At 42.7% G+C, this 24,859-nt stretch overlaps 1 protein-coding gene across 1 annotated transcript in view; it reads right to left on the reverse strand.

Moving 5' to 3' along the window:
* Positions 1 to 24,859, reverse strand: part of COL6A3 (collagen type VI alpha 3 chain) — a 157,600-nt gene that overhangs the window by 23,519 nt on the left and 109,222 nt on the right. Inside the window, exons 25-37 of the mRNA XM_084820265.1 lie at positions 24,549 to 24,611; positions 21,203 to 21,265; positions 20,820 to 20,870; positions 19,256 to 19,291; positions 19,093 to 19,155; positions 17,299 to 17,361; positions 16,175 to 16,207; positions 16,053 to 16,089; positions 15,266 to 15,759; positions 12,698 to 12,797; positions 9,812 to 10,507; positions 5,323 to 5,416; positions 2,731 to 2,783 (exon numbers count right to left, since the gene is read on the reverse strand). Coding sequence (XP_084676391.1) covers positions 2,731 to 2,783; positions 5,323 to 5,416; positions 9,812 to 10,507; positions 12,698 to 12,797; positions 15,266 to 15,759; positions 16,053 to 16,089; positions 16,175 to 16,207; positions 17,299 to 17,361; positions 19,093 to 19,155; positions 19,256 to 19,291; positions 20,820 to 20,870; positions 21,203 to 21,265; positions 24,549 to 24,611 — 1,846 coding nt within the window. The remainder of the gene's footprint in view (positions 1 to 2,730; positions 2,784 to 5,322; positions 5,417 to 9,811; positions 10,508 to 12,697; positions 12,798 to 15,265; positions 15,760 to 16,052; positions 16,090 to 16,174; positions 16,208 to 17,298; positions 17,362 to 19,092; positions 19,156 to 19,255; positions 19,292 to 20,819; positions 20,871 to 21,202; positions 21,266 to 24,548; positions 24,612 to 24,859) is intronic.

The following is a 24,859-nucleotide window of genomic DNA, read 5'->3' on the forward strand; positions in this document are numbered from 1 at the left end:
ACATTTTGCTGCAGTTCCTACTGGTGTACTTCTACTTGTGCTCCATAGTCGTAGAATCATAGAATAGTAGGGTTGGAAGGAGCCTACAAGGCCATGTTAAGGATAAGTCTTCTTATACTTAACATATTCAAAATGACAACTGGGCATATTCTGCTAATGGGTGTGTTGGGCTTCTCTTTCCATTTAAGCCTAGTTCTCACAAAGAGCAGATGAGGTGGTCAAACTTTGTCTGACTATAACTTCAGATGTCATGTGTGATGGAACAATTTCCTCACACAACAAACAAACAAGCCCACATGTAGAAAACTAGAATGTCTGGCAGAAGGCTAGGCTGGAATGTGTCATGCTGGCTTTGTAATGGGCCGGGAATTATGGAGGAAGATTTCTACCATGTGGGCACCTATCTGCAGTCAAGAATGATGCAGTCCAGAAGCAAGTTTACCTCCTCATCTGCTTTTTGTAAGACTTTTCCTAGATTTGCACAAATATTTTACACTTTCATTTACTCATTGTTTCATTAGGAAATCAAGTGAATATAAAATGTCCTGTGGATGAAGACTTGTGGCAGGAGGGGGAAACCCTAATGCAAGACTGTAGTTTTGAAATGCCTTTTCTCTCATTTCACTTGTTACTTTATTCTGTTGCATCATATAATTTGTGTGATCCATCAGACCCTACAAATAAGAACCACAGATCAAAGATCTGAATAACTTATACAAAATAATACTTTGATTTCCCTAGAAGCAAGACAAGTACAATGGGCAGATGTGACAGATGTTCCAGACTGCAGCTAGCCACACAGTGCCAACTGAAGATCATCTTTAGACCTCAATCCATGAACTACATAGCCTACAACCATAGATCACTTGCCTGAAGGTAAACCCTCATTGAAATTTGAATATGGTATTGTACTATTAACCTGATCTACTAGCTTTTTTCCCAGAACTAAATTGGATTATCAGTTTCAAATGCAAGGGGATTGTACTGAATGAAGACAATACAAAGAAAAGCTAAGGCTCTGCCACCCTTATGCACACCTACTTGATATGACAGTAAGCCCTACTGAACTAAGTGGGATCTACTCCAAGTAAACATTCATGGGATTAGATTGCATATGAGTTAAATAAAACAATTTATTCAGCATATTGTTTTAGTTTGGCAGCACATCTAGGAGAAATTTCTGAAATTTGTTCCTGGGAGTCCTGTGGAAGCATTTCAGAAACATTTTACATAAATGCAAAATCTATTTATAAATAGATATTAATGAAAAAGCTGCCGAGCCTTCCCTCCATGTCCTGCCATCATGAGAGTGCATTGAGTGGTAAAACTTGAGATGGGGCCTTCTCAGCAGCAGCTCTCTCTCTTCCAACTACCACCACCTCTCCAGGTTTGTATGGCTCCCACACTGCAGATTTTTATTTTTTTTTGCCAAGCTATTTGAGTTTGTTGGGCCTTTGGTCTTGAAAGATTTTTACTGCCTGGTTCTTATGACTTCTTTTTATTGCTGCATTATACTTTGCTGAGAGATTTTGCTGCTCCTTATTCTTAATTTGTTACGATGTTCTACTGGGTGTTTTAAAATTTTAATTTGGTTTTAGTCTGTAAGCCACTTGGATGATAGAAAAGCAGCCTATAAATATTAAACAAACAAACATCTTGTGCAGATTGATGAAAAATTGGGCCCCTAATTAAAGCATTGGGATGAAGATGTTTTCTTCTTTCAAGATTCTTCTTTCTAACAATGCAACATGGATGTGCCATATGATCTTTGTTAACGTGTTTCTCTGAACCATAACACATTGTGAGTTCTCTTGCTAATAGTATATGTTATAAATATTTTAAATTAAGCATTGCCCCACATGAAGGCAATGTATTTTCAAAATACTATTGGCTCATTTGTTCCAAAGGATGACTTTCCCAATCAGATGACTGAAATGGACCTACTTGGCACTGAAATTAACAAAAAGAGTGCAATACAGCTAAAATCGGCATAAAAATGATCTAGCTTGCACTTAAGCAATGGAAAGCAATTGTCCTTAACTGTAAGTGGGATGTAATTCACTCAGTGCAATTAAACAAGAGATTAATTTTCCCAAATATCACAAGGAATTTCAGCAGGAGAAAGCCTCCATCAGGGCCAAATATATTATAAATTTTAACCATGTTTATTTGTTCTATTTTGTAGTCCAGATCCATCTTCTAGGAGTACAGCATATAAACAGAAAGTCAGAGTTGGGGTTGGACTATACAGCATGAAGCTGGACTTAAACCACATCAGTTTAGGAGAAACTACAGATTACATGGATGCATGTAACAAACCCTCGAGTGTTTTCTTTGTTTTTTATAAGAAGCAGCATCCTGAGGCTGCAATCATGACCAAAATAGCTGGAAAAGGAAGGGATGCATAACCTTTCCACAGTATAGGTTTTCCTGCTTACAGTATTCTTCCTCCAGCTATTTTCTCCCTGGAGATAAGTTATGCACCCCATATCCCTGTGGCTTCCCCATTTGAGACTACAGCCCCCTGAAGCTGCTTTTCCTTATTATTTTTTAAAGGTAAATTCCAGGGCTTCTTTTTGCCCATTGTGTGTAATGTGTAGTTTCTCCTTTACCAAAGCAAAGGTGTGGTCTTTGTTTGTTAACTGCAGTAAACTATACTAAGGATGTAAAGTGAGATGTTCAGATCCAATATCCTAAAGAAACTTGGTAAAGGGGGAACAATGTACATACCTCCCAGTTTTTTTGTTGTCGTAGGTATGGCTGTAACATTATTTGGAACATTTCTGATTGACAAAACAAAGAATAGTTATGAATACATATATATTTGCTTCAGGTCAATGAGATAATTTTAGGAGTTTGTTTGAGAAGCTAACATAAACACCAACTTATTTGGCTTTGTTTGCTAGAATTATGTAGAAGGGTAGACTTATTGCTCTAGCATTCCTCTGTGAACAAAGTACTTTATATTTCTTATCAAGTTTATCTGAAATGTATTAATGTCAGCACGATGTCCATGGTTTTCAATGTGTGTTCCTGAAGAATCAACTTGTTCGATTAGAACATGGGATTTTCCAAGTTCAGGCACCGTCAAATAACACTTCCTTGAATATGGAGCATATGATCTCCTCTGGAAGGTGGTCTGAAAGAATAACTGTAAAACTCCTTTGATCAGTTTAAAGAACTTTCCTACATCAAGTGTAATCATGAGTCTAATGCTGTCCATCAGCAGATCTCAATATTCGCTTTCTGGATAGATACGTGTAGAGGGGCCCCTCTCCCACAGCTGAGCCACCAGAGATCCCCCAAACTATAGATTCTATAGCTCAACCCTGGGCCAATGAAACATGCTGCATGTTGCTTTTATGGGCCATACTACCTCACGGTCTTATACATGTACTGGGAAGAGAATTAAATTGTTCTAAAGGCATATTTGTTGTCTCTTTAATAACAGCACCAAGATAATGGGCACGTTCACATGTCACTTTAAGCTATGGTGGCTTATAAGCTACGCACAGTAGCTTATTTTAATAATAGACCACTGTGCCCCATCACATGATCAGGCAAATAAGCTATTCTGTGTATCCCGCTCCACCTCTCTCTCCCCCCTCAGTCCTCCAGCCTGCATCCCAGAGGACCTGGTGGCAGACCCATCTTGTCTGCCAGCAAGTCCCCCTCCCCAAATGTGATCACTATGGCAATCAGGGTCAGGCCCCCCTTTGAAAAAAATGTTTTTGTGCACAATAGGATTGGGGAAATAAAGAAAAATCCAAAAATTGGGGTGGAGGGGCCAAATCCAACCCGCCACCAAGGACTGTGTTGCCCCACAGTCCTAGAGGGGGGCCTTGATTTTGCCCTCTGCTCTCAATTTTCTGCACGGGGCACCTTATTCCCAATGCAAGTCCACTGTGATCACCTCCATTGATTTGCACTGGGGATTTAAAGAGGGCTCTTATTTTTTTCCCCTTTGGTTTTCCGATGCTGTGCTGGAGCACAGCACCAAGAAACCGAAGGATACCAGCTAGCCCCCTTGCCCCCCTGCATGTTGCCCAAACATGCAGGGGGGCAGGTGAGGAGAGCCAGTATCCAGGCTCCATAGCAATCGCTGTCTCCGTGCTGTTCTTGAGAGCTGTCAAAAATGACAGCTCTCAAAAGCAAGGTGGAGAGAGAGAGAGATCTCTATGGGGAGCTGGGAAAATGTGTGTCCTGTTTCTTCTGTGGAAGCGAGGGTGCCAGGCATGGGAAGGGGTGAGAAGGGGTGGGGTGCCCCCATGTCAAGGACTGGCTGGCCCTCACAGTCCTGGGGGGGTGGATTCCCCCCCCCAGATTTTCCACTTTGTTTTGTTCTTGGAACCCCTTTTATGCAAAAGGTGTTCCAAGAACAGCAAAAGTTAAAATCAGAGGTTGGGAGGCCAAATCCACCCTCTCTCTGCCAAGGACTGTGGGGGCAAGCCAGTTCTTGGTAGGGGGTGTGAATTTTGCCCGACGTACCTGCAATTCCAGGCATGGGGCACCTTTAAATCCCCAGTGCAAATGGAGGTGATCTCCATTGACTTGCATTGGGGATTCAAGGGCTGCTCTTTTTATTTTTCTTTCATTTTCCAGATGCTGCGCTGGAGCGCAGCAGCAGGAAACCGAAAGATACCAGCTTTCCCTGTCATGCACGGTGCAAGTGGGGGAAAGCCAGTATCCATCAGTTTCCTGCTGCTGCACACCTGTGCAGGGCCAGGAGCCCACGCAACAAAAAAACACCATATCCCCATGTGCACAAATGGGAAGCCCCATTTGCGCACATGGCAAAAATTGCAGGGAAGTGTGGGAAAGGATCCCAGTCCCAGTTTTGTGCAAAAACAGGACTGTGAACATTAAAAAAAAAAAGGGACCTGAGGCTGACCCCAATCATGACTGCGATCAGAACCAGGAACGCAGGAAGAGGGCACAGGCAGCGGCGTGGGTGCCATCATGAATAGCGATCGTGCCCTCCCTCCTGGGCAAGAGCTGCAGGGGTTTCTGCTGAACTTTCCAAGCAGCTTGCTGGCCGATGTCCTTTAGTCATGCTGGAGTGCCAGACAACACGATAAGCCACAGTGGCTAAAATAAACTTCACTACAGACCATGGCTTATCAGGATAGCTTATCTTGGCTAAATTAAAGTGGTTTGGAAAAACCACACACAGATGACACGATAAGCCATTGTGTTTTTTTCTGAAAAATAAACCATTGTGGCTTATTGTGTTGTGTGAATCCAATCAATATGAATTTCTTCTGCGATTGAAGACAAAGATGATCAAACACACTGCAGAATGCACAAACTCATTAGACTTACACTTGTTTCTGGCCAAATTTTTTGACTGGCTGATCACCCTGGAACCAGACACATTGTTTCCTGACATCTGGAGACAGGTAAAAGGCATTTTCACCTAAAAAAAATAAAATAGAAGAGGGATTTTAACTGAACCACTTCCCCCTCCCCAAACATAGTATAACAATATAAAGCATAATAAAAATGTTTAGCAAGTCCGATTGTGTCATTCATTTAAGCATTTTAATACTTTATTTTATTATATACATAGAAAATAGTGATTTACATAATCTCTCATTTTTTTCTACAGAATTGTATCAATCTTGAATTAATAAAGTGCAGCTCTCCATTCTACTCATTCTAATTATGATACAAGTTGCTTATCTGGAGAGACAATAATCCTGCCAGCAATTAAATGAGGGTTTTCTTTAGAACTGGGAGCTAGACTGTTAGCACTCATCAACTGATATAGGGCTCCTTCACACTGGGTTTTTATCCTATGATTGAGATTGCTCCTTCATGGAGGTTTGGAGGTCTTTACATGATGCCGTGATCGTTCAAGGCACCTCCTGCACTAAAGGCCCTTTGTTCCATTTTTAAACAGATCACAGATAATGAGCTATCAAATTACCCCGTTGTGTTCTGCTTCAGTTTCCTCCGTGAAAAGAGGAAAAGCAGCAAGAAGAGGAGTGAGATCAATGAAAGAGAATGGAAGGCTCAGATATGGGGAGAAGAAGGGGGAAGGGGGTGGGGGAACAGGAAGCACGTGAAAAAGGGAGTCATTGTGATCCTGCATTTAAAACAGAAGCAGAAAGCCCCATTTTAAATGCAGGATTTTAGGCTGGTGTAGAGATGCCCATTCCAATTCCATTCCAATTCCAAAGAAGGGCAACGCCAAAGAGTGTTCAAACTACCGCACAATTGCGCTCATTTCACATGCCAGCAAGGTGATGCTCAAAATCCTACAAGCTAGGCTTCAGCAGTATGCGAACCGAGAACTACCGGAAGTACAAGCTGGGTTTCGAAGAGGCAGAGGAACTAGAGATCAAATCGCCAACATTCGCTGCATCATGGAGAAAGCAAGAGAATTCCAGAAAAACGTCTATTTCTGCTTCATTGACTATGCTAAAGCCTTTGATTGTGTGGATCACAACAAACTGTGGCAAATTCTTAAAGTGATGGGAGTACCAGACCACCTTACCTGTCACCTGAGAAACCTGTACGAGGGTCAAGAAGCAACAGTAAGAACCAGACATGGAACAACCGAGTGGTTCAAAATTGGGAAAGGAGTATGACAAGGCTGCATATTGTCACCCTGCTTATTTAACTTATATGCAGAGTACATCATGAGAAATGCCGGGTTGGATGAATCAGAGGTCGGAATTAAGATTGCCGGGAGAATTATCAACAACCTCCGATATGCAGACGATACCACCCTAATGGCAGAAAGCGAAGAGGATCTCAAGAGCCTCTTGTTGAGGGTGAAAGAGGAGAGTGCAAAAGCTGGTTTGAAACTCAACATTAAAAAAACTAAGATCATGTCATCTGGCCCTATCACTTCCTGGCATATAGAAGGGGAAGAAATGGAAGCAGTGACAGATTTTACTTTCTTGGGCTCCAAGATCACCGCAGACGGTGACTGTAGCCATGAAATTAAAAGACGCTTGCTCCTCGGGAGGAAAGCTATGGCAAACCTAGACAGCATAGTAAGAAGCAGAGACATCACCTTGCCGACAAAGGTCCGTCTAATCAAAGCTATGGTTTTCCCAGTAGTAATGTATGGCTGTGAGAGCTGGACTATAAGGAAGGCTGAGCGCCGAAGAATTGATGCTTTCGAACTGTGGTGCTGGAGAAGACTCTTACGAGTCCCCTGGACTGCAAGGAGGTCAAATCAGTCCATCCTAAAGGAAATCAACCCTGACTGTTCATTGGAAGGACAGATAATGAAACTGAAGCTCCAATATTTTGGCCACCTAATGCGAAGAGAAAACTCCCTGGAAAAGACCCTGATGCTGGGAAAGACTGAAGGCAAAAGGAGAAGGGGACGGCAGAGGATGAGATGGCTAGATAGCATCACGGATGCAATGAATATGAACTTGAGCACGCTCCGGGAGAGAGCGCAGGACAGGAAGGCCTGGCGTGCTATGGTCCATGGGGTCACGAAGAGTCGGACACGACTGAACGACTGAACAACAAAGAGATGCCCATAATAAAGAAGGAACAGGAGATGTGGAGAGATTTTTCATCAGATTAGTGGTACAGATAGTCAAGTTTTTAATTTATATTTGAATCAAAGGGGTGGGAAAGTTGCCCTAAATATACACAACCTATGTTTATACAAAAGGATGTATGAGTCCACATTTGACAGCAATTACTGGAGTCTGGGACAGAAATCCAGAATTCCTTTCAGGATTTCTTGTATCCACCTGTTTCCTGGATTCTAAGATGATAGTATCAGATTTTGCAGGCAGGCTGTTTATTCAAATATGAACTTTTAGGCATTGAGTTCACAAATTAGTTACTCATATATAGCCATGATTATGTCAACCACACCTGAATAACAACCCTGTTGCTCAGCAACAAGCTACAAGTATATACTAGGTACTGGAGGGAATACAGGTTCGAATTACCCTGGTCCTTAGGAATACTTCATATAATTTCCACGGAAGGTATTGGGGGGAGGAGGCAGGATTGGATAAAGTTATATCCCTTGGGGAACTATGGCCAATTGGGAGCTCCCTACAGAATGTACTTTGATCCAGTACATGTTTTGAAAAAGCCACACTGTAGAATTGCAGTCCTGCACCCTGGTCCCTGACCCATAAAGAATTGGGTCTGGAGTAGCTCCCATAGGACTCTATTATGAACCTCCCATTCCACAACTGCTGCCACTGTGCATGGTATGCTGCTCCTCTTCTGTGTGTGCTGCCACTCAGCGGGGCCCTTAGGTTGCAGCTGTGGCCCTCTGCACCTTATTGTCAGTATCCTGTTCCCAACTCTTCCTTAGGGCCCTGTAGATAGCCCCACTACAGCTTCTGATGAGAGCAGCCTGTGCCTTTGGGGAAGGATGAGCTGCTAGATGCTGATTATGGTAAATATGGAAGTGGCAGCTTCGAGGGCGGTGAGAATTTGAATAGAACCTTGTGGGAACTGCTTCATATCCTGCTCTCCATGAGTGCAGGGTGCAGGATGGCACCTTAGATGTTTTAACACTGACTGCACAGGTACATGACATGACCGACGAACGTGGCCTTAGAACATTAGTGGGTCCTTTGCCTGGTTGGAATGTCCATGGTGGGGGAAAGGGAATGTGCACTTTGCAAGTTTGCATTGGTCTGTGGGAGAAGAGAGTCAGTGGCTGGAAGGTTGGAACTTGTGAAGTAGTTCTACCTGCTTCTGCTCTCTTCTGTCATTTACTAAGCCAGGGGTAGCTTTTCATGGCACCCTTGGAAGTACTATCATTCTTTGTCCTTTATGTGTGATGCATTTTTTCTTCTCTCCTGGCTGCATAGTGACATGGTGGGCTTATCTGCACAGAGTCTGGGGTGTAAAGAACCCTCACTCAGTGAAGTAGGGAGGCTAAATGGCCTTTGAATCCAATGACTGTGTGTAGAGTTATGAGTTTGACCGTCTTGACGATTATAAATGCATTTATCATAGGATCATAGGAAACTGCCATATACCAAGTCAGGGATTCAGAAAGGAGTCTTTCCCAGCCCTGCTTGGTGAGGCCAGGAATTGAACCTGGGCCTTCTGCATGAAAAGTATGTGCTGTACTACTGAGCTGCAGTCCTTGCCCCAGCCATAGCACTATGGCTGTGCATAAAGGAGAAGGTCAACAGTTAGCAAAATAATATTCACATTCCTTGATAGCTAGGAATTCCTCTCCAATCTTTGGAACGCAATACACTTCAGAGTTTGGGGAAGGTGACACCTTCTAGATAAGGAGATGAGCAGAGAAACAATTGGGAGCCAGATAGCAGTTTGAATTTTGAGAAAATTAGATAGCAAGAAAAGAGAGGGGGCGGGTGGGCTGTGAGTTAGCCAAGGCTGAAGCATTCTCAGGATGCAGCTGCTCTCTCTGAGGACCTGATGCAGGATTAGTACATGTGCCACCTGCTGTAAGAGTGCCTGTTTACCTCCACTTATGTTCTGATTATATATTTATATTATACAAAACCATTATGTCAAAGATGCCACAAGTCTCCAGTGCTCTCTTCTCTGAAGAAAACTAAACACTTCTCACTGCTCGTGTAACAAAAAAATGTCAGTTCAAAGGGATTGCTTACCACATAATTTGATTAGAGAACCAAACACATCTTATGTTTAAGAAAGTTCAGTTATGAGATTCGTTTCTGCTTGTGATCCAGTTGTAAAATAAGCAGATGTTCCTAGTAAATGCAGATTTGCCTCCCCGCCCACCCACACCCACACCCCTTGCTCAGTTTAGCATTTGACGTTTAACACCAACCAGCATCAAACCTTTCATTGCTGTGCCACATCATATACTTACTGGTGATAAAAGCTGGCAAGAGGTTTCCAAAGCGTAGCAAAGGCTCTTCATGGAGCTCAGATGGCTTATCAACATATTTGAAGAAGACATCGTTAGGCTCACTTGCCAAACTGTAGATACTCTTGATGTTAACTTTCCTGCCAATGCCTACTACGACAAAAAAGTATCCTTTACACTTAGCTTCTACAATAACTCTCTGAAGGTGTTCAAGTTCTTCATTTTTAACCTCTCCTGTCATCATCAAGACAATGACTTTGAGATCTCTGGGATTTGGTGCACTCTCAAAAATGTGTCTCATTGTATATTCTATTGCACTTGCCGCAGCCCGTGTACCATACAACTGTACCATTTGATTCGTAATGAAATCCATCAGCTTATCTTTGGATCCATAGTCTGTTAATGACAACTCAACTTTGATGGGAGATGTACTTGAGTTTGATTCAAATTCATAAGGAGCATGTTGGATGACAGCTACCCTGGCATGGTGCTGGGATGCCTTGGGATCAGGGCTCGTTGCCAGCTGGCTTACTACATACGAAATGTAGTTCTTCATCTCTCTGAATTGCAGATGAGTGGTGCTCTCAGAGCTATCCAGGATGAATGCTATATCAATGTCAACATCTGTAGGAGCTGCCCGTCTGTCTCTACCAAAGGTGGCCCTTCGGGGACCACAGCTGGGATCAGGATCACATACATCTAGAAGAATAAATATATATATTGTACGAATATTTGTAATAATCATCCTTTCGCATCACAACAGAAAGGTTTAGGAATCTACATTGACAAACTGCAACAATTTTTAGTTGCTCCCTAACAATTCTGAGAATCCACACATGTTTAAAACACAAAACTAATTTCATGTCCTCATGCTTGTAAAATTCCCTGGACATTTTAGTTTGGGCTAAATAGTGATATTTGATTGGCACAAGGAGTCTCCTACCAGCACAGTGTGGTATTGTTGTACTTGCTGAGTGAAACTAATTTTGTGACTTGAATTTTCATCTGGATTTGTCAGCCAGCCACCACAGGAGCCCCTGTAGGGACTGAGCATCATGGGACAGAAATGTAAAAAGAAAAGGAAGTCATGTGAATGGGACTGCCCTGAGTGTTCTTTTATATGGCATCTATTTAGTGGCCCAAGAACCTCAGAACAACTCTGCACAATACAGAGTTTTGCATAGTAAGTAAAAGCACAAACGAAAAACATTATTTCAATGAGATGTAACAATATAATCTTCAGAATAACATCACCATAAAATTACTGCATTAAGCAGCAATGTGTGGTGCAGACATTTCTGAATTACACATGCTTCTAACATGTCTGCTCTGCATGAAGACCAACAGGTACAGCTGCTCACAAGGACTGTGTCTTGAGGGTTCCAAGACCTGTTCAAGGCTACAATGGATAGTTCTGCATTGGCACTGGGCCCTGAACCCAGTTCTACCATGTAAGGGCATTTCCACTGCAATGGCAGACGTAAGGATGAAGAGGAGGCAGGTTCATGAATGGCTCTGTAATGTAGTACCCAAGATGGCAGGGTTTAACAAAAAGCCAATCAAGACTTTCCTGACAAGGGAATCTACCTAGCTTGTAGAGAGAAGAACAGATTGTTTGCACTCTGCAGCTAAAGCAAACATACAGTACTGGGGGGTGTCTGCACCAGCGATTTACTCCGAGCCGGCTGCGTGTTGAGGTCATTAGGGATACATGACATCGAGGCTATCCAGCAGCTGCCCCGGAGTTTATCAGGGAAAAACCGGATTTCCTGAGAATGCTTAAGGTTCGATTCTTTTCCTTAAGTTGGGATCTCCCTGGTTTAGTTGCTGTGTGCCCCAACCCCCACATTTAGCTTGGGTATGCTAGCCCTGCTCAGGGGTGTGCCTTTCACCATGACCCCAGTCAAGGAGTGTTTCCTCCCATTGTGCTGAATGAGGCTCTCAATGACCACAGAAATAACAGAGAAGCCCCTCAATTGACAAGGCACAGATCAAAGCCCAATTCCTTTAAGTGCGATCTCAAGGCTCCAATCCATTGCCGTAGGACATAACTCCTTCCTTCACAGCTTCCATAGAGAGATGCTGTGCGTTAAAATGGGGGCTGGTTTCGGTCTCTTTCCCACAACAAACCCATTAGTGTCTCCTCAGAAGTAACTCCCATTGTGCTGAATGAGGCTTGCCTTTGAATGCCCACATCTGAACTTACAGTGATTCCCCCTCAATTGAAATGGCACATTTTAAAGCCCAATTCCTTAAGTGCGATTAAGCGCAATCTTGATGCTCCAATTCAATGCCTTAGGAAGTAAGTAGTTCACAGCTTCCTTATCGATATCCTGCAGGTTACAATGGGGGCTGGTTTCTGTCTTTCTGTTTACTGGTCTCTTTCCCACAACAAACCTATTACTGTTTCCTCAGAAGTAACTCCCATTGTGGTCAATGAGGTCCTGCGGCTTAAAATGGGGGCTGGTTTCCATCTCTGTGTTCTCCCCCCATTTTCTGGAACAAGCATAGGTGTGTCTTCTTGGAAGTAACTCCCATTGTGCTCAATGAGGCTTGCTCCTGAAATGCAGGTGCATCTGGACTTTCAGGGGAAGGAGAAAGGGGGGAAGGGGGGAAGCCTCTCTCATTGGTTGAGCAGCCCCTGCCAATCAGATGACGTTCACTCCAACCCCCACCCCCACCAGGAAGTATATTCTGTTAAGTGATTTTTACTGGGCCAGAGAATCTGCTCGTGGAACCCTGTTCCCAGCAAAACCGATTCCTTTTAAAAAATCCGGTACTCCTCCATTAGCTTCTCCTTCCATTGTCATGGAAACATGGCCCTGGTTGTAAATCTGGATTGTCATTGTACACAAGTAGATTATACAGAAAATAAATTAAAGACCTTACCTAGACAAATATGGCATGTTAATAGTCTCCTAATAGTTTGGGCCTGTTGATCTGCACCACCAGCAAATATGATAGCCTGTCCACCTACAGTGTTGTTGATCTGGTTTAGACAAAACCAAAAATAAATATATTATTCATCAATGGAGGCAGCTCATGAATAACAAGGCCAGTGTGTTTGGTTTGAATTCTGAAAACATTGTGCTGTTTATGCTTTTTGGAACTGCCTACAGGCTACACAGGAGATGGCCATTTTCACCATCCTCTTTTACAGAGCATAATAGTAACCTCTAGCATAACACCAGTAGCATTAGCTGGTATGACCAGGTTCCCCAGGAAACTCAGTGTGCCAGCTAATGCTATTGGCATTGCACTAGAGGTCCTTTATGTAGCACAACATAATGTACATTAGCGCTAGTTTCAACTTGGATACTGGCCTGTTTCTTTTTCATTCTAAATTATGGTTTAAAATATATTCCCCTTCTCCTTTTTTCACAATGTCTGTTTTTTAAAAGCAAGATTCTGTTGAGGTTAGGCATAGTGCAATAGGAGGAGAAGAGCGATAGAAACTGTGAGTGGGATAGGAGAGTATGAAAGGTTTGCATTCAAGATGGAAGAGGCTTGGAGACAACACATTTGGGCAACAACTTGGCCCTAACTTTCATTTGTTTACTTTACATGCATAATAATAGGTTGAAAAAGAGGGGAGGAACTGAGGCCACAGACACCCTTCCTCTAGCTTCTCCGATGGCTGGCCTGGTTGGCCATGCCACATTTCAGCTCCTGAATGTTCCACTCATGACTGAGCCTCCTATACTGGTGTGGTCCCTGCTGAGGCTTTGGAGGTATAGTGTGGTTTTCCTTCCCCCAACAGTTGCCCCAAATCAGGTAGACCCCAGCCTATTCCTGGCACCCTAGTTATGGATTTCAACTACCATAAATATGGGCCTCAATTCCCCACCACGTACACTCTGTCCTGTGTCGGCCAAAGTTGTTATGTTATAAATATTACCATTTGTATGTACACTCCTAAGATGATACTCCAGGGAAAGTAAAAACATGCCAACACACCTTAACTAATCTGGTTAGCATGAAGAAAACAAATTCTTACTAGCCCCCAGCAGGGTGACCAGCATATGCCTGGGGTAGCCCTGGTTACCAAGGGAAGTGTGAGTGTGTTGCACTGCTGATGGAATGAGGCCAACTGCATGGGCAAAGCCTTATATTGAGCTTGCCCAGATTTCATCTCATGAGATGTGATTATCAGTGTCTCCGTGAGATTTCCCCTCTCAAAATCCTGCAGTGTCAGGGATTCTTGGCCATCACAAACCTTCCTTTATGCCCTGTGTGCCAGGCCCCGGTGGTAGCCAGGACCAGGGCAATATAGCTGGTGTGGCCTCATCTCTTGCTGCAACCTTCTCCCTCCAAAGCCACCAAGACTGCGGGTCATATCTCAACTACCAGCATGCTGCAGTGTAGGACAACGCTTCCCTCTTAATGGACTAAGAATGTGTTCCCATAATGTGCACTTGAATAAAGTAACCCGGCACAGTGCACTAGAATATGTCAGAAGTGTCACTTTGTCTCACCACCACCTGAAAACAGGTGATGGCTCACTTAGAACAATGTTGAAAGCTGACACCTCCCCTGACATATGCAACCTGTGCACTGAAGTAGTATCTTTAACTCAATGCACAGGTAGTATCAGGGCCAACTATAATAACTTTATGCAACAAACAAGTTTGCTGCTTGTCCACCCATTGCATACTGTTGTGCCCCTATAAAATCTGGAGGGGGTTGTAGACATACTATGGATATGTACTGGGGAGTACTGGTCAATTGCAGCTCTCTAGCATGTGTCTACTTGTGTATCTACATTACCATTTAATGCTTCCTGGTGAATAAAGTAGCAACTCATCTTCCCTGTAAAAGTGTGAATTGTCTCATGTTTCATTTTTTTGTAGCTAAAAAACCTGAAACATGAAAGCATTCTGCATAGGGGCAGAGCTGCAACAATGGGTGGCTAATTAGGGCATGGTATCGGGACCATATTACACCAGTACTGAATGACCTGCCCTGGCTGCCAATTGCTTTCCAGGCTCAATTCAGGGTGTTGGCCTTAACCATTAAAGCTCTAAACAGCTTAAGACCAGGCTATTTAAGGGCCAGCCTGTCTCACTATGAACCTGCCCAAGTACTAAGATCTGCAGGCACCATTACCTGCAGATGTATGCTTGCCATCATGGCTTTTCTAACCCATTTGTGGGTTATTGTGACATCCGAACCCAGTCTCTGAGTTCATCCTGGCAGTTTATAGAACTGTCATGCTGCCAGGTATGTGCATGGCTCTCATGCAAGACATGTGCTTGTCTCTATGCAGATGAGGGAGTGAGTCACAGGTGCAAAGGGGGCAGGAAGAATGACTAAGTAAATAAAACATAACAACATTAAGAGTTTTTGTTGAGAGGTCTGGAAGACTATTATTGGATCATGGCTGGGACACAGCATGATAACCCCAGACTTACTCCAATAAATACCTGCACAGCAGAAGAAAAGTGGAGGAATGCAAACCTGCAGTGCATTGATGAGGGCCCTGTCCTCTCTGGATGTAAGGAACACAGGCACAACTCCAGCATCATATAGTTTCAGTACAGCCTCATTCAGCTGTGGAGATGCTCTTGTTGGTCCACTGCTGAAGAAAACAGCCACCTTCCTCATGAGAAATCCACTGCGTGCACGTTTGAAGGTATTCCTGGCCACAAAGGACATTGCTGTTTCTAGACTTCGCTGTTTTGATGTCTGCCCAATTGGGAGGTCCCGAATCTGTTTCTCAAGATTTTTCTTCCTCTGGGAGTCAGCAAAACGGATCTCAGTGGTGACTTCGCTGTTATATGTAACCAGCGCAACCCGGGCGCCTCTTGGGCAGTTGCTCTCAGCAATGGTGAGATTATTGACAACTGCCAGCACTGCTTCCTTGGTTCTGTTGAAAGCATCTGCACTTCCACCAGCAGAAGTATCTATCGCAAACGCCAGTTCCGTTGGATAAACTGGGCATTCTCTCGGACCTACAGGCAATGGGTATATTAAAACGCCAGCAATATGATCAAACACATTTGTTTCTAAATAGCAAGGGCCAGTTTCTGCAACTGGCTTAACCCAGCAAGTCCTCTGAAGTCACTGCTTGCGTCAGTTCTTGATATGATCACAAACACATGCCAGAAACCAAGTAATTTAAGATGAACTTACCATAACAGCAAGCTGTGAATAATAACAAAAAAGAAAGAAAAGAAATCAATTGCTTCGTAATCTATGGCTAAAGCAAAGATCATAAATATTGGGACCAAATACGCAGACTTACGGCATTTGTCTTTGATGTTGCGTACAAGTGCACATTGCTTTGAGGAAAAAGAAACAAAGACAATGAAAACAGATTCCTAGCATGAAGAAATACAAAAGATCTGGATTGAGTAACTGACTTACATCCCTTGCTTCTCCTTTGTTACCCTTAAGTCCCTGAAAGAAAGGATTTGAACATGTAACTGTAATTACAGGATGTGTGTTTAAGGCCCTGCTCCAAGTACCCCTGCATTCAGTGGGTGGCTACTTGCGAGCAGGCCCTTTTAGTAATCTAAGAACAACAACAACAACAACAACAACAACAACAGGGCTGGTTTAATATTGACTTGACAAGTTCAATCATCTAATTACTCAAGTGGGAGGACAAAGCCCAGAGTTGGGTCAGGAAAGCCTTGTCATTATATTTCCAGGAGTACAAGGAGTGGAAATGTCCGACAGGAATTGAACAAAGACTTGTAGACTGACACTATGCAGTTAACCCAGAAGCAAGTCCCACTGAGGTCAGTAGGGCTGTCTTCCAAATAATTATGTGCATAGGATTGCAGCCAAAGTTTCTTTGATACATCTCCTAGGTGAACAAATTGGGAACACAAACTTATATTTTATTAGTACGGGTAGATTAGGACTCCAACAAAGGAGGATACTAACATTGTTTTTAAAATTGTCAAACTTAACAAAATGGTACAAGGATGGCAGTGGAAGTTACAAGCATCAAGCAAAACCTGAAATACACCCCAAAATGTATTTGTTCTGAAACTTTGAACTCAAATTTTGAGTTTAAACCTTGTCATTCAGTTTTGAAATTGAGACTTTGAAATTGTGAATTCAGCTTTATAATTTCTGTATTTGAACACCTGTACCTTCCAGTTTCATTTCAGCTTAGAATGATCTTCAACTATTGTATGTTTTACTGGGAGATACATTTGTATTCTGTACAGGGTCATAGAAGTGATGATCTCCACATTAGATGGCAAGAGCAAATTCATTCCTTCTGTTATCATTTCTTCTTTAAACTGTATACATATGGAGCAGTACCCAACACTAAAGGAATAGCTCCTCCTTAGTCACACACACACACAACACACACACACACACACAAACACGCAACCTCATGCAGTTTATAAGATTAATGGGGGTGAAATGTAGCATGTGGGCTACATTTGTGAAATGAATGTGAAAAGAAATTCAAAATTACTTTGGAGTCTCAAGTTACTGAATCAATAATGCGTGTATAGCAAAAAACTTACAGATGGTCCTGGATGTCCTCTCTCTCCTTTTTGACCTCTTGAGCCAGGCAATCCTGCCCTTCCCTAAAGAGTAAAAAGCAACCAACAGTAAACAAGTTTGATTCATATTGTACATATCTGTCCTTTAAAGTTAATTGTGTCTGTTCTGGGGGTTTTCGGTTAGTGCAATGACTCCCAATATAGCTGATACGGTCTCTCCCCGTTGTGCATGCCCTCCACTCTCCGTTGCTTCCATCCCTTAAAATAAAGCTGTGTATTGTGCTTCAACAGCATAAATTTTATAGAGAGAAGGGGATTCCCTTCCCTGTGGTGACATAGGGAAATCTGTGGAATCCCCCCACTTCAGCAAATATGTTAGGCACCTACTGTATTATCATTTACCCAAACATTTGGCAGCATTTAATTTAATTTGTAGGGGTTCATTGCTGATCCGTTGTTTTAGTGGCTCTTCTATTACTTGTGATTAGTTCTTAGAGCAAAACTACACATTACATGAATAGCGTAGACTTATCTTTTAATCTACTCTAATGTAAACATTAGCAGCCCCAATTCAAATTGGGACCACCACATTCTGGGAGAGAAGGATTAACCCTCCACACCACTTGCCTCCTGAAAAGAAAAATGTCTCCACTGGTGTCAATTGAGTGGTTTTAAAAATTTTATTAACACCCCTGCTCCATGATGGGTGGGGGTTGGGAAGCAAATAGTGGCAAGGGGATGGTTTAATCCTCCTTTCCTGGTCTGCAGTGGTCTTGACCCAAATTGGAGCTGCACATGCTTACACTAGGAAAGGAAAAAAAAAAAAAGGATAAGCCTCAGCTATATGCTACACAATTAGCATAATGTGCACTTTGGCTCTTATTTGTAGCGAATGGGTCTTGGGTTGTTTTATATCATTGTACCATTTTAAGTAATTGTTGGAAACTTCTTTAACCATCATCTGGTCAAAAGCAGGATATAAATGTTTTAAATATAACATTTTTCTTCGTACAGACAATGAAGATTCCTGTGTCTATTGCTTGTGTAGATAATGAGTTAGATAGAAAGAACATTGAAGACAATGAGAACAGCCACTAGCACTTACAAATGCTTGTACAAGAGTTTGCACAGGTCTATAATAGGTATGTTATACATCGGTTCTCTACAAAGGTTGTTGTGCAAGCTCTTTCGTCTGCAAGTTTCATTTTCTCACCCAATGCTCTAGAACAAGCTGTAAAACACCCCTACTGTGAGAATAAGATACCTTCCAGGAGGGCACCTTTGAGTCTAAATATGGATGCAGAGGGTTGATTTTGGGTTGGATCATGTGGTGAGTAGATTCCCAGACCACTTCTCTCTAGTAAACTAAAAGTGAGAGTTGCTCCTTCTCTTGGAACTGCTTATTCTGGAACCCCTAAGATGATAAATCCTTATACGGCCTTTCACAAATTATCTGATATTTATACCTTAATGTGAAATCCTGTTCATGGAGGTTTTCAAATGTATGCAAACTCTCCCACTGTGGGACCGTATCTTATGATACTTTCACTGTAAGGTGCTAAGAACTAACACCAACCCAACAATTGTGTTAGAAAGAGTACTATTATTAGTAGGTAATAATTACACATCTTCTACTTCGGAGCCTTTGGTGATACTCCTGGGAAATAATAATCTTTATTCTCCTTAAGGTTCAATAGAACTGTGCAGAAAATTCTGATGGGAGGAAACTTAGAGAAAAGGAAATGATTTGAAGAAGGAAAATGAGTCAGTAGGCTTCATTTTAATCTACTGGATTCAAACTGAAAACTACATTACCCTGTGGCCTCTGCTTCCTTTGGGGCCAAGATCACCGCCTGTACCAGGATCTCCAGGTGCACCCTATTAAAAAAGAGCAGCAGGTGTCTAACTCTCTGGCAGGTGTCATACATGAGCAATTGCACTGTAGCATAAAAGGCGTAATTAACATTATCCTAAATACCCTTTGTCCTGGATATCCTGGGAAACCGGATTCTCCCTGTGGAAATAAGAAACAGATTGTGGATTGAAGCCTTAGAGTCATAATGGTAGGAAGGTTATTTTCTGATCTACTGTCTATTAGCTATCAGTAGAATTATTATGGATGAATTTGATACTTTATAAACAGCACTGGAGAAAGTGACATTATAATATCAGTTTGAAGCTTCAGCTGGGACAAAATACCAAAGCCTTCTCTCTGGGGAGGAGGTCACTGACAGCATTTTACAGCAGTGCTCCAGTGTCTGAACATGCTCCCTATTGCCTCCTGGGCTCAATGTAAGGTGCAATGACCTAAAGCCGTAACAGCTTGGGTGCAGCATGTTTCCACATTCCATGTCAGATCAAATGGGAAGGCTCTGTTATACCATCCATGAGGGGTGTGCACTGAAGACAAGATCTACTCTGAAGCTTGCTGTGGAACTTCAGAAAGGCCCCCAATTTGGCCTGGACTGATTTGGAAGCCACCCACTTCAACTTGGGTCTGAATAACAACCTTGCTTTGGAAAATCCTAGGCTTTGTATGGCTCCTGCTGACTATAATGGGGAAATCAATAAACATGTTTTCGGACAGGACTGGATGAAATGTGCAGGCATTGTAGAGCTACTTCTTCTAACTTCATTGTAGTTCTATTATATCTAGGTAGATGAAGGCTGCCGAGTTTCAGACTCAGGGTTTTCAAGCATTCAGGGTTTTTGTGCAAGGGTTTATTTAGTAGTAGTGTTTTGTTTTAAACTGCCTGTAATTTTTTATTTCTTGGTGGAATTGGATGCAATTTACAAGCATAGTTTCATCTACTGAGGGGATGAAGCCTGCCAAATTTCAGACAGGTAGGAACAGGGGGGTTGTGCAAGAGGTTTTGAAAACAGAATTCACTTACTCCCCTGATATTTGTGAGCAATTTGCATAAAAAGGATTTGTATCATAGAGGTGCTCCTACAGAAGTAACCTGATCCAGTTAAGTTTTAATTGTTATTCCAGTGCACTTGGGGATATGTTCAGGATGATAGGCCCATAGCTTGTAGGGTAATAATCACCAAAGAAATCCTATGAATGCATTATCCATTCTCTGTGGGTGTGTAAACCCACCTGAAAGGTTTTCAGGACCAGATCTTGCAAGATGGCCAAGAGAATGAGAAGACGAACCCTTTCTCATATCAGTTTATATTTGCTCCTGTTCGAGTTGGGTGTTTCCTCTGGGACTACATTGCCAGAAAAGGGATCAGCTGTTGCTGAGTAATTCTCTGCTTTCGGTCATTTTGACAGAACATTAACTCATTTACAATAATTTTCTTTAAACTTTTGCAGAACTTTCTGTTGCAAACATGAATTTTGAGATGGGGTGATCAGAATGATACTTAGCATTCAAGTTACGTTTATGTACATACATGCATGCACCACATATATCCTAAACAAACCTATCTTTGTTTTACCCATGCCGGTGGCAATGTTTGCATTAAAATTCTGCTCTGAAGATTAGGGAACCTTGAGATAGATGTATAAGCGCAAGTGCTTGGACTGTGCATACCCTCCTGCCTTTAGCTCCTGCCTTGCCAACTCCATCTCGACCATCATCTCCCTGCAAGATGTAAAGACACAGTGCATGAATGTGCAATACATACTGGAGTTCAGGAAAGTTTATCTGTAATTTAAACTTTGCAAAAAATAGCCGTGTTAGACATCTGGGACTGTGGACTGAGGCCTTTGAAATAAAGGAGCAGAAGAGTTTTAACAGAGGATTTGTGAAATGGCTTACAAGCCATCTGGGCTGGCTTCCCTGGAGTCATCAGGCTTTTCAATGGCTTAGAAACCAGGCCACAGGGATTTTCTATTCATGTCTACTGGAAGATGCTGGTTAGCACCAATTTCTGTTAGTCCACTGCCTTTAGCAGTGTTCCCAGCAAAACTTACCGTCTCTCCTCGTGGCCCAGGAGGACCGTTGGGCCCCTTTGGACCAAGGTCACCAGGTTCACCCTGTAAGTAAAAAGAGTGATTTGAACTCTTGAGTGTAGCACTGTGGCTAGAGACTCGGCTATGAATCAGGATACCCCTGGTTTGAAGGCAGTAAGCGGCCTTAGGAAATTCACCCTCAGCTTCGAAACCCCCATCTGAAATATGGGAATAAAAGTACTAAACTACCTGGCAGGATTGTTGGAAAGTGTCACGGTCATGTATGTGAAGTGCTTTGAAGGCTCCAAAGTGCTTTATAAATGCTAATATTATTACCACTATCAGTAATAGTATTATATCTTTTCTCTTTCTGTTTATACATTTCAAATAGTACTTATCAGCAAGTGAATAGTCATCTCAGCAATATTATTGTTTATTCCTTACTGTAAATCAGAAATATTTAGCCTCCTGGTGCACAAAATCAACTCTTCAAACTCAGTGGAGCTGCATTTTCTGCACAATAATGATTCAGTATAGATTGTGAGGGGCAAAGACCTAGTGAAGATGGCATTCTCCAGTGTTTATAAACACACTAATAATGTGAATTATTAGGCTGTGGGGGATGGGAGCGAGGCTCCTGGCAACTGCAGTCAGAGTTCCCAGGAACCGAGAAATCCTATGGCCCTCTAGACACTGTCTAGTGTCCATAGGATCTAAACTTTATAAACTGACATTTAATATTGGTTGAACTGCGTAGCACTTCTCCTATTTTTGTCTAAGTTTTGGACACTAGTCCCAGGGCTAGCTATCAGAGGCGGCCCCCAATACAGGGCAAAGAGGGTGGTGATCCCCGCAGTAAATCACAGACCCCTCCTTCCCTCCCCTCTCCATTCGCCACCATTCACCAACCTTTTTTTAAAGGCAAGCCCAGCGAGCCTGCCCCACCCACCTGATTCTAACTCCTGTCTTATTTCCCTGCCCTGAAATCTCCATGTCCTCAGGGCTAATACTGAGCATGTATACTAGGCATGCATGCGCAATAGTTTCCTGTAGTCTCCCAGCACAGGTGCATCATGGGGAAGAGATGTTCAGGCTGGAAGGGTGCCCTGGGTAGATATCCTGCGTACAGTGCCAAAGTGGAGCTATGTGAGCAACACAGAGCTCCAGGCAGAGGCGGAGACAGTCCCAATCGGCAGGATCACTTGGCAAGGAAGGGCGCTGCCAAGATAATCATTGGTCCAACAACGAAACACGTGGTTGTGCAGGGCAGAAAGCAGGAGTGTGTCCATTTTTAATTTTAAAGCAACAGATGTTGCTTTTCTTTCTTTGGAGGAGGAGGTGAAGGAAGGAGCGAGTGAGCGAGAGCTAGTTCCTTTTATTATTTTGGAGTATGTGTGGACTAACAAGCAGGAGGGTCTGAGTGAGTGAACAGTGTGTGTATTTAAAGTTAAAAAGAAAAAGATGGCCAAGTGTGTGTGTGAGAGAGAGCTGCTGTCTTTTTTACTTTAAATGCAGCCACATCATGTAGATAATGGTTCCCTCTTTCTTTGGGCCATTTTCCATTTTCTACACATGGCTCCTCCATGGAGTTCCATGGGACTTACTCCCAGGTAAGTGTATAGAGAGTTGCAGCCTTGGTCTCCTCTCTGTCCCCCCATTTCTTAGTCGTAGTTTCTCAGGCATTTATTTTTCTTTTGGGGATGCTCTGTAGATGTGGAAAGGGGGTGGAGTTTGGATGCTCAGACCTTGCTTATTCCATGCATAGCTTGATTTCTCAGAAGCATGGAGAGGCCATTGTGGGTGGAAGGATGCTCATGTAAAGATATGTATTTCTGAATGCTCAGAATCTAGTGCCATAATTACCAGCATTTTGGCTGCTTTTCTCTGTGGCTCTTGGGATGCCGTTGTTGTTGTTGTTATTATTTTGGTGTCTCCTTTGGCACTAGACTACTTTTCTTTGTGGCTCTGTGTGTGCATGTTTTGGTTTGGAGTTTGTGTGTGTGTGTGTTTGTGGATGCTGTGGGGGGGCACCGTGTGTGGTCTGGGCTGTGTCTGTGGTCTAGGGTTTGTGTGTGTGTGCATGCTTTGGTGGATGTATGCTTTGGTGGGGTGAATGAGGGGGGTGCCTGTGTGCACGCAGCTGTGTGTGTAATAAGGGTGATGGTATGTTTTGCAATGGGTTTCTGCTAGCTTCCCGAGGGATATCATCATCATCATCATCATCATCGGGATGGACTGTGGATGTGCATAGAACTTGCCATGCTTTCTCCTAAGCAATCCAGTCCTCCTTACTTCTTACAAGATATGCATAATCTGGAATTTTGTACTGTGCTCCTTCTGAATAGATCTGCTCTGCTGGAGGCTTTGTTTATATATAAAGGCATGGATTTCTGGATATTTTCAGAACTTGTTCCTGTGTTCCAAAGGATGTTTTTCTGTGTTGCTCTAAGACTATCACATATTATTTTAATTACTGTCATTATCATTGTTATTACACCTGTGTGGATTCTCACTTCCTACTCATCACATTAGAGTCAATAAAAGGAGTACTTTTGTGTGGCTCTATGATTTTCTCACCCCACCCCCATCTCCTTTGCATGTTTTGTGCCTTAGTTATTTCTTTCCGTGGTATGGGTTGCTGACTGTTGGGGATTCAAGACTGCTCCGCCTCTTGTGGCTCCTTGGCTCTGCCTCTTGAGAGCCCTGCCCTCCACCCACCAGTCAGAGTGGCCACCAGCCTCCACGGCTAGCAATGCACAACAGGGGCAGTCCAGGGAGCAGAGCGCAAGCCCAGGGACACTCCCAGGCCTTGGAGGGAAGAGAAGCTGCAGCCTTGGAACATGTATAACTAAGCTCCGGGAAACTTCCTAACCCAGCCAACAGCCCAAGCTTTATCTGCAGGCTCTGCTAATCATCTAACCATCTCCGTAGTGTGTTTCCTTGACTTTAGCTTATAGTGAGACTTCTGAGATAACAAAAGGCTTCCTCCCAGCTGTTTCAGCATTCAGTGCATGCATTTGTTAAAATTACAGCATTTCTGCTTTCTGCATGTGTGCAGAACCTCATTTTTCAATTTGAGCTGTAAAAGAACTTAGAGGGAAATATCTGCATTGCTCCCAAGCACTAAGGAGAATTCATAAGCCAAGCCAGGTATTTACAAAGTTTGACAACATTGCTAGATCATACCATATTTATGATTTTCAAAGCTGTTTTGTTCAAATGGAGAAAGATTCTGATGCCATTATCATATCAGGAGCCCTAGATAATTATCATACTCCAGTTCGAATGTTAAAAACAGTGTTAATCCTCAGTGTCCAGCATCTTTCTGTAATTTCAAATAAAGATGGCCCGTGCTTTCAGCACTTACTTTTTTACCAAAAGAACCAAGCCTGCCACGCTCCCCAGCCGGTCCAGGTGGACCTCCACCACCCTATGGAAACAAGGTCTTAAACTTAGCAATATGACAATAAAATGTTACTGAACATATGTAACAACAAAAGAATTTCCTGAGAATGGGTTTGTGTTGCGCTAGGAACAAACATCTTACAAGTGTGGTTATTTAAAATATTTTCATTGAAATTATTTTCCTGGAAATGTATTTAAACATTTAAAAACATTATTTTAAAGTGAACAAGAGTATGATTAAACAGCATGAAATACTATCAAAACAGTAAAACA

The sequence above is a fragment of the Heloderma suspectum genome, chromosome 1 (genome assembly GCF_057233095.1).
Source record: "Heloderma suspectum isolate Gila_16-S chromosome 1, 16-S_ref, whole genome shotgun sequence".
Classification (NCBI taxonomy): Eukaryota; Metazoa; Chordata; class Lepidosauria; order Squamata; family Helodermatidae; genus Heloderma; species Heloderma suspectum.